Below are 12,364 nucleotides of genomic sequence, written 5' to 3'. Positions count from 1 at the left end.
AAGATGTCAGAGTCTGTCTTGAGTAGATTTCCATGTTCATTTTGTATGGCATGAACATACATAGTAGTTCTTTTAGCTTTTAAATATTGTGCAAGTTGTTGACCACACCTATTATTATTTGTATAATAAACTGCATAATGCATAAAGACATGGTTACTAGCATCTCTAGCAAGGGCAAGGTTAAGGTTATGAGAATAAGTTTCCTTTTGCAACTGCCGTAAAACCTCTATGTTATTTGGATTTCCTTGATATTCTTTTTCCAAATATCTTTAATAAGATTTTCCATGCTACTAATTTATTTGTTCTTCTTAGTCCAATAAGCAAGGACGGACAGTGTTTAACATGTAGATGCTATGGGATGATCAGTTCTAGGTATAATACGTATGGAGTAGGCTATGTTTTTCTAGTGCTGTCTGCATTTGTCATTTCATTTTTGATTTTAATTATGGATGTAATTAGGGTACATCATCTCGAATGTTAGAGTGGTGGTATATAAATATATTAAAAATTAAAATTAAATTATACAATAACCACAAACAGTAGAACGTTGCTGGGGAATTTAACATAATTAAGCAGTTTGACATACTGAACCACTCTTCTTAATAAAAAGCTACAAACCTTAATCTGAAGTTGTGTTTTATATTTTTCTGCTTCTTCAATAAACACACACTGCAGCTTTTCACACTCTTCACTATAGAACTGTTTAAGTTTTTCCTCTAGTTCTTCCAATTCACTTTGGTGGTGGTCTTTCAGTTTTTGAATAACTCCTTCATACGCATTTTGTAAATCATTCCTTTCCTTCTCGAGGTTATCGCATGCAGTTGTACTAATTACTGTAAGACAGGAAAGTTAAAATTAAACTAGAACAATTTTACATCATTCCCATTATTTGCACCTAATGAAACAAGTGCCACATGAAACACAAGTACACCGACACATCAACACATACAACACAGGCATATTTACAGAATTGAAAATCTAGAGTTCAAAGTTTACCAATTTTATACATACGTAGTACAGAACTGTACTGATTTGATATATCAATTTTCTGTGGGTACAAAGTGGTACATATACTATATGCAGGTACTTTTTTCTGTTTAACTACTGAGAGAACTGGCTTCTTGGCAAACTATGGCACCTTTCATAAGCTTAATCAAACAAGCTTTAGGAACATGTAAAGATATGTGTGCAAAACTCACACACTATGCTTTATTACATGTGTAGAATAAAAGGGTATAAACCTGCAGCAAACACAGTTACTGAAGCGTGCACATATAGAGACTAAGTCCAGAGTCATTCAACACTTCCCTTGCTGCTCTGTTATTCAAAAGGGACAGAGGCCCATATGCATAAAGCTCACCATGCATGTCACGATCATCGTTACACCAATTTTAACTAAGTATTGCATCTATCAATGCCCACAATGGCTAATCATGGTCATTTCCATGGTCTGTCGTAGCCTCTGATAATTGTATGAAAATATATTATAACAAAATCATTATTAAAATGATGCCTTGGTAGAATACAAAATTTGCTTTAAATTTAGCAGTGTTATTTTCTTGTGGTATATTCGAAGGGAGGGAGTTGCATAATGTGGGTGCTATTACTGAGAAGATAGTCTACAACCCAACTCACAAAACAATCTGACAGATGGAAGGAATTGCAAGATGATTTTGTTGTGACGAATGAAGAACTCTAGAAGTGATGTACGGAACTAACAGTCTATCCATGAAGGCTGGAGAGTGATCTGTTTTTACTCTGAAGGTAAGAAAAAGTAATTTGAAAATCCTATGGGTGAGAGGTAACCAGTGTGCTACAGAAGTCACTAAACTGCAGTACTAGAACGTCAATGGTGCAGGTTAGGACTCCTAAAATGCATGAATAACAATTTGTGATTCATCAAGTTTCAAGTTTGAAGTTTATAAAAATTTTGATAAAACGCTAATCAGGTTTTCTAAGCGTTTTACAATTTGAATAAAAAGGGGAAAACAATGAACTAATAAGTACCGACTAAACAATACATCACACACATGAAACAATAGGAAAGTGGGGAGAACTACAATTTAAAAGTAACGAGAACAAGAAGGGTAAACCACAATAGGGAAACAAGGGAGTGCAGATTATTAAATGACCTTGGCTGATTCCAAGTCTTTTCAACAGTTATATGCATCACGGACGAGATAGCACTTTAAATTTCCCTTGAACTTATCTAGATTTTTTTTCCGACCTGATATGAAGTGGTAGAGAATCCATGCTGTGGGGGCCGTAATTCAAAATGAGGTGTCCCGACGCATGTTGATGATTTTCAGGGATGGTGTGTAAAGGAGATGTTGTGATGAAGATCTTAAGACTCTTGAGGGTTCATGTGGAATAAGGAGTTTGTGAATAAAGGCCGGTTCATTAGTATTTTGTGTCTTGAAAGAAAGAAAAACTATTTTATATATAATTTGATGTGATATTGGTAGCCAATGTGCACTTTTCAGCAGAGGAGTAACATGCTCAAATTTATTTTTGTTAGTAATTGTAATGGCTGTATTTTGTATCAGTTGTAAACGGCAAATATCTTTTTGGCATGTACCTTTGTATAGTGCATTACAGTAATCTAGTTTGGATATAATAAGAGAGTGCTCTAAATGAGTCCAGCCTCACCTGCGTACATTCCAGTTTAGCAGGAACTTGTCCAACTTTGTTTTGAAACCCTGAAGTGTGTTTTCCCCTATAACAGATTCTGGAAGAGCGTTCCAGTTTTCCACCATTCTCTAGATGAAGAAGAATTTCCTTATGTTTGTACGGAATCTATCCCCTTTCAACTTTAGAGAATGCCCTCTCGTTCTCCCTACCTTGGAAAGGGTGAACAGTCTGTCTTTATCTACTAAGTCTATTCCCTTCAGTATTTTGAACGTTTCAATCAAGTCCCCTCTCAGTCTCCTCTTTTCAAGAGAGAAGAGACCCAGTTTCTTCAATCTCTCACTGTACGGCAACTCCTCCAGCACCTTAATCATTTTAGTCGCTCTTCTCTGGACCCTTTCGAGTAGTACCATGTCCTTTTTAATGTACGGTGACCAGTGCTGGACACAGTATTCCAGGTGAGGGTACACCATGGCCCGGTACAACGGCATAACCCTCTCCGATCTATTCGTGATCCCCTTTTTAATTATTCCTAGCATTCAGTTCGTCCTTTTCACTGCCACCACCGCACATTGCATAGACAGCTTCATCGACATGTCGATCAGAACTCCCAAGTCTCTTTCCTGGGAGGTCTCTTCAAGTACAGCCCCGGACATCCTGTATTCGTGCATGAGATTTTTGTTACCGACATGCATCACCTTACACTTATCCACGCTGAACCTCATTTGCCATGTCGCAGCCCATTTCTCAAGCATGTTTATGTCACGTTGCAGATCTTCGCAATCCTCCTGCATCTTCACTACTTTGAATAGCTTAGTATCGTCCGCAAATTTAATCACCTCGCTCATCGTACCAATTTTCAGATCATTTAAAGATGTTGAAGAGCACGGGTCAAAGCACCGAGCCCTGCGGCACCCCACTGGTGACGCTCTTCCAGTTGGAGTATTGTCCATTTATCCCCACTCTCTGTGTCCTATGTTCCAGCCAGTTTTTGATCCACGTATTTCAACCTCGATTCCATGACTCGCAATCTTCCAAAGTAGTCGTTCATATGGAACCTTGTCGAACGCCTTCTGAAAATCCAGATAAACAATGTCGACTGATCGCCCTTGTATATCCGCCTGTTTACCCCCTTGAAGAAGTGCAGCAAGTTTGTCAGACAAGATCTGCCTTTGCTGAAGCCTTGCTGGCTGGTCCTCATCAGACCGTATCCGTCAAGGTGATCAATGATGCGGTCCTTTATCAGTGCCTCTACAATCTTTCCCGGTACCGAGGTCAGACTCGCCGGTCTGTAGTTTCCCGGATCTCCCCTCAAACCCTTTTTGAAGATCGGCATTAACATTTGCCGCCTTCTAGTCTTCTGGAATCTTCCCCGATTTGATTGACAGGTTGGCTATTAGTTGAAATAATTCAGCTATAGTCCCTTTCAGTTCCATGATGACCCATGGATGGATGCCATCCAGTCCCGGGGATTTATCGCTCTTTAGCCTATCAATCTGTCTGTATACCTCTTCTAGATTGACCGTCAGCCCTGTCAGATTCCCATCTTCGTTTCCAGCATAGAGCTTGATGGGTTCCGGTATGTTGCGTATATCCTCTTCGGTAAATACAGATGCAAAAAATGTGTTCAGTTTTTCAGCGATTTCTTTATCTTCCTTTAGTACTCCCTTTATTCCATGGTCATCCAACGGCCCCACTGCTTCCTTCGCGGGTCATTTCCCCTTAATGTATCGAAAGAACGGCTTGAAGTTTTTCACTTCCTTGGCTATTTTTCCTCGTAGTCTCTTTTGGCTCCTTTTACCGCCTTATGGCAGCTGCGTTGATGTTTGTGCTTATTCCAGTTTTCATCCATTTTTGACCTTTTCCATTCCTTAAACAAAGTTTTCTTGTCTCTGATCGTTTCCTTCACCTCTATAGTGAGCCACGTCAGTTCTTTTTCCTCTTGGATCCTTTGTTGATACGTGGTATATGAAGATCTTGCGCCTCGGTGACTGTGCCCTTAAAAAGGGACCAAGCTTGTTCTAGCGTTTTTACAGCACTTATCCTCTTCCCACCATGAGTCTCATCCCTTCGTAATTCCCTTTTCAAAAGTTCAATGCCGTGGCCGTTGTTCTGCTCCGATATTTTGCCCCTGTATCCAGGTCGAAGCGGATCATGTGATCGCTGTTTCCCAGAATTCCTTCTACTTCTATACCTTGTGCCGGTCCTCGTAGTCCGTTTAGAATTAAGTCCAGTATTGCATTTCCTCTAGTATTTTCCTTGACAAGTTGTTTCAGGAAGCAATCACCTACAGCATCTTTGCCCCCACAGAGCTGTCAGCTGTGGATCTTCAGTGTGGGAGAGGGGAGCTGGATTGACTCTCTCATATATCTGACCAATCCTTTTCTGTGATTGTTGTAGATGTGCAGTACTTGAAAGGTCCAGTTAAATAATCTCAGCTGTTTCTCCACCCACACTTTAGAAATTTCAGTGAAACATAAAAGCATTTCAACGGCAGTTTCACATAAAGAGGTGTGGGTAAAGTGAGAAAACAGGGAGAGCTCGGAGGATGAGGGACAGAGATATGGACGGATGGATAAGGCAATGAGAAGATCAGTATGATTTTGTTGTTTGTAATGTGATAAAGATCTTGGTTTTTCTAAGTCCTGTCTAGTGAGTGTCAAAATATTTTATCATTTTGATTTCAAAGGTCTTACGTTCCTGGATTGTCTTAAAATTTCCTTTTATTTAAATTTTCCTTAAAATGTCCTGGTTTTCTGAAGTATTGTCCAACAGAGGTGATATCCTGGTTGGCAATGCAATGTTCAATGTTATCTATGTAGTCTACTCCTAACTTGTATTACTGAAGGAAATTTTAAAGACAATCCAGGAACATAAGACCCTTGAAATTCCGACCCCACACTGGGCTGGTCATGCAATGCTATTGAGGCAGCTCTGTGGAGCAAGGTGAGACAAAATGTTTTAGGGGGGAGGGATGAGGGGTAGCCTAAGGCTGACTATGCCTGACCCCGAAACAAGAAGTTACAGCCTTCTGCCTACCATGTTAATTGTAATTAAATATTTTAGCAGGCATTATGAGTGAAATGGTGTGGTGGCCATGTTAGTCCACTTTCTAAGGTAATATAAAGAAATAAAACATACAACCCCTGCCCCCCAAAGGTAATATCTTTTTATTGAACTAACTCGATGCATTTTGTGATGAGCTTTCAAAGGTAACCCTTTTTCTTTAGGTCAGAAAAAAAGCAAATCAGGAAAACATGAAAGCATTTCAGGGATAGGGAGGGGTTGGTAGGCAGGAGACAAGGTGGCAGAGCAGTTTTAAATGTCTTTGTAGTGGGAAAGAAAACCCAGATCTCTGAAGTCCTGTTTGGTAGGTGTCAAAATATTTTATCAGTTTATTTATTCAATATTCTATACTGCTTTCCCAAGGGAGCTCAAAACGGTTTACACTTCCCCCTCCCCATTCGTGGTTTCTCCATTTGCGGTTTCATATAATCGCAATTTTTTCTGGGGAGGGGGAAAATAAAAAAAGCAGTCTTAATTTTAAAATAACCCATATTTTTTTCCTCCCTGTCGACTTCCCGGCCTTACCTGGTGGTCTAGAGGACTTTCGGGGCAGGAGCGATCTTCCTACTTTCCTGCCCCGTGCAGATCGCCATGAGGAAATGGCTGCTGTGAGTTCCTGTAGTCTCTCGAGACTACGTCAGGAGGGGAAGAAAATCAATGTGCCCCATTTATAACAGCTTTGATGTTTGAAATATGGAAGGCAAAAAAAATCAAGTTTGGACAATTTCCTGGAGGAAAAGTCCATAGTTTGTTATTGAGAAAGACACGGGGAAAGCCACTGCTTGCTCTGGATCGGTAGCATGGAATGTTGCTACTCTTTGGGTCTTTGCCAGGTACTGGTGACCTGGATTGGCTATCTTAAATCAGGTTATTGTGCAGTCTCAGGAAGATTTTAGGAAGATTAGTACCTTAAATATTTAAGATATAATATAGTTGGAAAAGGGGGAAGCATGTGTTACTTGTATGTTCCACATTACTTCACATCCTTATGAATAAGGCAGTGTATCACAAACTGAGATTCTGGGTGTGCCGCGCAAGGCAGATCCTGTAGGAAGTCAGCCGGTGCCTCTCTTCCTCGCCAGCACCTCTAACCCCCCCTCCCCCCCACAATGGCATAATAATTTAAGGGTTAGCAAGCATATGGCCCCATCTGGAGAGCCTCCACACATGCGTGTGATATCATTGCATCAATGTCTGCGTATGCCTAGAGGCCCTACAGATGCGACCCTGCGTTTAGTGTGCTGGGACTTGTAAAAGTTTGTGAGACACTGGAATAAGGAATACTTTGGTATAAGCTATTCTTTAAAAATACCCAATTATTGTTCATGTGCCTTCCCTATTTCTGACAAAATATACTGGTTTTAAATATATGCAAGTATAATAATAATAAAAAAAAAGATTTATCCCCTTAAGATAAAGAACTAAAGGCCTCTTATCAAGCCAAATAGTGCAGGCCAGCTCAGTAAATGCACCAAAACTCGAAGGGCTTTGATGCATTTGCTGCACGGCAGTTGCTAGTACAGATTAATAAAAAGGGTATGTCGTCAGTAGCGCAAAAGACATTGGCTTGCTGACAATCCTGCCCCGACATTTGCGCCCAGGACAAATGTGCGCCGCCCTATTTCCTTCATTTGTGGCTGAAATTGTAAGTGGATTGGGGGAGTGTTTGCGGTAATGTTGTGCGTCGGCATCCCCCTCATTGTAGTGGGGGGGGCTGTTCCCCCCACCACACCCCCCCTCAAGAGTGGAAAATTGAAAGTTTGGAGTTCGGAAGAAGAGACCGGAACTTGTAAGGGTATTGGGGGTCCCCCCCACACTCCCCCAGAATGAGAGTGGGAGTGTATTTTTCCCCCCCAACCCCCTCCCCTCAGAGCACAAATGGGAAAGCAACAGGGAAGGAAATAGGGCAGCACGTATTTGTCCTGCACGCGAATGTCAAGGCGGGATTGTCGGCGCGCCAATGTCCTGCGCCGCTTTTGATGGGTCACCATAAAGAGGCCATAAGGTAATAAGAGACAAATAGAAAATGAGAGATTTTAAATGAAAACCAGGAATAAGTTCTAAAAGATTCAGTAAATTATGCTATTGTAATAGCTTAAAAAAAAAATAAATAAAAATCACAGAAAAGTTATTGCTTCCATAACAGTGACATTACATAAAGCAATTTTTTCTAATCTAACTTCAGGATACAGAAAATATTTGCATGAGATTTTCATACAATTGAGGCAGTGCTTGCAAATATTCACAACCCACATATGAAGATATAAACCAAAAGACTGATCCCCGAGAAATGACTTGAAAAACAATTCTACAACAATCAAATTCACCATTATCCAGATGTCAGGTTACATCACTTCCATCTGCCTTGTAATTTTAGATCCTTTTGATAAGAGAGCAGATACAAAGCTAATCTAAGGAAGTGCTTCCCATGCTTAGCTCTGAAAGCATGGGCACAATCATAAAACCATGACTCAAAGTAGAAAAGACAGTGGAGTACAGTATGTGTGTTTATGGAAGACTGAATATGAAGCATCTCATTCAATTCATTTATCTCAGTGTGCATTTCTTTGTTACATGGAAAGTAATCTATTGCTTTAATACACACCCATAACCTTCTGCAACAATTTCCCAACTACAAACAGCAGGTTTCAGGACTCAAGAAAGGCAAAATGGTTTTCACCAGAGGGAAAGCATACCAAATCAAATTTTTTGATTAAGCAATTAGAAAATTAAATTAAGCGATTGGCGAATTAAATTAAAGTAGGAATGTACTGAATGTAGTAAATACCAATTTCAGCAGTTTACGCTATCTTAGAGGCTCATAGTTGAGCAGAATAACCTGAAGATCACCAGGGTGTTTTTCTAGGTTAGAAAATAGGCCAGCGTTATGGTAAATGACATTTACTCTAAACACTCATATAAAAGTCTACCTCATGTATAAGTTGAGGGCAATTTTGAGACTAAAAATGGCCACAAATGCTGTCCCCCCTCCAGCTTTCCTTTTTCCTCTCTACCTCCAGGTCCAACATTGCTTCTCTACCCCTTGTTACCCAATATCTCCTTCTCCTCTCCAGCAGTTCCACGTTTCCTTCTCTCAATCCCCCTCACCCCATTTTACCTTAAACCTGTCTTCTGGAGAACAACAACAGCAGTACAACAATATACAGAACCTAGGCTTCTCACGGCCTGGTCTGGAGCCTTTCCTCTGATCTATCTTACCCCCTCTTTTGCAAATTTGTTTCTGCATAGGCAGGACAGATCAGAAAGAATGTCCCAGAACAGGTTGCTGATGGTCCAGGTGTATCTCAACTGTTGCTGCTCTCTGGAAGATAAGTTTAAGGTAGATGGAAGGGGAGGGGGTGGGGGCAAGAGGGTAGAAAGAGAAAAAAGGGGGAAATAAACTGTGGGTGGATGGGTAGGAAGTGGAGCGAGAGATGCTGTATCATGCTGCTGATGGTGGTGATGCGAGGCAATTTCATTAGCTGCTATGGTTATGCTCCACAGATTGCACAACCTTGTTCTTATAAAGACATTTTTAAGTCAAAATTCTTGATTAGTACACAAGTATATACAGCACTCAGAAACAAATGGTGATTTTGAGAGCACCTCTGGATTTTGTACCGAGATATGTTGTCTCACTATTTCCCTGCCTTCTTCTATCCCAGTGGTTCCCAACCCTGTCCTGGAGGACCACCAGGCCAATCGGATTTTCAGGCTAGCCCTAATGAATAGAGCAGATTTGCATGCCTGTCACTTCCACTATATGCAAATCTCTCATGCATATTCATTAGGGCTAGCCTGAAAACCTGATTGGCCTGGTGGTCTTCCAGGACAGGGTTGGGAACCACCGTTCTATCCATTTCAATCACTCATTTCCACCCACTGTACTCAACTCCTCAATCTCATTGCCACACTAGCCCCTCCTGCTTCCCCATTACTCATTCCCACTATTTCCAGTTCCTTTATGTCTTATCTCCTTATCCAAGCCCCTATTCCTCTTAACCTTTACCATATCTACCTGCTCACTTTCTTCAAAAACATATCTCTTTCCTCGACATCTCAGCCTCTCTATTGCTGCTTCTTTCCACTATCTCCCAACACCTTCATGTCCTCCAGTCTTCTTCATGACCTTTTCTGCTGTCAGTTTCTATGTTTCTATGTTTAGTCTCATAGCACTATTCATACCCAGGCCCTTTTGAATTCAGACAGTCTGTCTCCACCACCTCTTCTGGGAGACTGTTCCATTCATCTACCACCCTTTCTGTAAAAAAGTATTTCCTTAGATTACTTCGGAGCCTATCACCTCTTAACTTCATCCTATTCCTTCTCATTGCAGAGTTTCCTTTCAAATTAAAGAGACTCGACTCATGTGCATTTACGTCACTTAGTTATTTAAACATCTCTATCATATCTCCCCTCTCCCACTTTTTCTCCAAAGTATACAGATTGAGATCTTTAAGTCTGTCCCCATAATCCTTATGATGAAGACCACATACCATTTTAGTAGCCTTCCTCTGGACCGACTCCATCCTTTTTATATCTTTTTGAAGGTGCAGGGAGGAGAAGGTTTAGAAGGGAAAAGCAGGATAGAGTATGGTAGGCAGAAGGGGCAATAGATACATCACAAAGAGAAAGAAGAGACAGGAGATACGAGACATTTAGGGAATTACCAGGAAGATGAGGTAAGATGATGTACTGGGGAGACACACAAGGAGATTCTGGACACATGGAGGGGCATAGGGATATTGAAGGAAAAATGTTAGAAATCAGGATTGGTGGATAGGAAAGACATGGGAGATCGAGAAGGAAGATGCTGGAAAAGGGAGAGAGAAGGATCAAAATCTGGAAGAGTGAGTTAGCGAAAGATTGAAGAAAGAGACGGTACGTGGGAGGGCAGGAGTGAGGGTTGGAAAGATGTCATAGCCAGGGGAGAGGCCTAAGGCTCTTATTGGCCCCAAAGCCCCACCCATAGGAAAGGCCTTAAGCAACCTGGGCCAATCAGAGCCTTAGAACCCTCCCCAGTGCATCCCAGTGGGAAGGGGATTGCCAGATATTTTGTACGAGGCGGGCCTGCCAGCAAGAGGTATCCCTCTGGCTGAACTTCCTGAATAAGCTGATGGCAAGGGATCCCTCAGCAACGATAGCGGCTGAGCCACCTATCTTTGTGTGATTCTCTAAATGGCACTGATGATATGAGTGCTGGTTAGAGAATTGGGTGGGGTGGGGGTGGGTGGCGTGGGGGTAAGGCATCTGATTATGGCGGAAAAAATAAAGTTATTATTATTCTTTAAGACAGATGCGTCCTATACAAAATCAGCCTGTGTGTGTGCTGACCACATACCTGGAAGAATTATCCTAGTGGAGTCTATAGAGTGATACATGGGACTGAATGTATGAAACAGTAGAAGATGAAAAATACATGGCAGTATAGGAATAAATAGCCTTATGTATAAGTATGAGGATCTTGTATTTAATTCTAGAGTATACAGTTAGTCAACATAGACCTGAAAGGTAGTGGAGAAACCTGATCATATCCTGATGCTTTGAAAAGGAAAGACAACACACAGTTTAAAGTGTCTGGAGGTGTTTAATCTGAAAAGTAGGGAGACCAGCATAGATGGAGTTACAATAATCCAATTTGGAAATAATGAAAGCATGAATTGTTATGTGTAATGAACCAAATCCAGAAAATCCTTAATATGCAAGGAACTTAAAAAGACCTTTACATTTGAGATCTGTTGTGTTGAGGATAATTTGTGGTCGATCCATATTCCCAGATAGCAAAGACCACAGATTGAAAAGTGTTAATGGAATGGAGGGTTGAGTTTATGAACCTGAAATCTAGTAGGCTGTTTTATCATCAGTATTAAAATTTTAATTTAGGAGCTGATAACCAGCTAGCAATGGAATGGAGACAAGATTGCAACGGACAAATCTATCTTAAGGGGTAAAACAGGGAAGGGGAAGAGAATATTGTCTGCATACATGTAGAACCAAATATTGTGTGACTGGATCATAGTAGCAAAGTGGCTTACGAATATATTAAAAAGCAGAGGTGAGAGAACAGAGCCCTGAGGGGACCCTGTACTCAAGGAGTTGGTCCAAAGAAAGATTGGATCCTGTGGAGACACAGAAAGAGTGACTGGAAAGAAAGGAATAGAACCATAGAGTATGGAACCTGAAATACCAATTTTGAAAAAATCTACTGCAAAGATGAGTGGTCCACTAAATCAAATGTGGCAGATAGATCCAGAAATAAATGCAAAGACTGACTCAGCAGTGTTAAATGCAAGCAAATATTTTGCATCCATAGGAGCTTTTACCCATTCTACAGTGGGTGCAGAACTGAGCTAGAGTATTTCACTACCCCCCCCCAAACAAACAAACAAACAAAAAAAAATAATAATAATAATAATCTGGCTCTGGTTTCTTCTCAGTATCAGCAACATTGCCACCCCTCTCTGGTAACAGACATATTGGGTCCAACACTTAGCTGATGCCAGGCAGCGTTTTGCTGAGCGCTGCCAGCTTTATTAACAGATAGTCAATGCCAGGTCATGTCCAAGCACCAGCATTAAATATCCAGGCATATGTGGCTGGATAAAACATAGCTGATTAAGTATGATATTCAACACTTAACCAACTAGGATGAACTGCATAAAGTTTTATG

The 12,364-nt window shown here is 40.9% G+C and overlaps 1 protein-coding gene across 10 annotated transcripts in view; it reads right to left on the bottom strand.

The window, feature by feature from the left end:
• The window catches only part of MTUS1 (microtubule associated scaffold protein 1), a 346,310-nt gene that overhangs the window by 21,374 nt on the left and 312,572 nt on the right, over window positions 1–12,364 (bottom strand). For all 10 annotated transcript variants that reach the window (XM_033944129.1, XM_033944141.1, XM_033944126.1 and 7 more), the window contains one exon: window positions 619–833. In XM_033944129.1, the coding sequence (XP_033800020.1) occupies window positions 619–833 (215 nt within the window). The remainder of the gene's footprint in view (window positions 1–618; window positions 834–12,364) is intronic.

Source organism: Geotrypetes seraphini, chromosome 1 (assembly GCF_902459505.1).
Source record: "Geotrypetes seraphini chromosome 1, aGeoSer1.1, whole genome shotgun sequence".
In the NCBI taxonomy this organism is placed as follows: domain Eukaryota; kingdom Metazoa; phylum Chordata; class Amphibia; order Gymnophiona; family Dermophiidae; genus Geotrypetes; species Geotrypetes seraphini.
Note: the sequence above shows the minus strand (reverse complement) of the source record. Positions and strands in the feature narration are given on the sequence as shown.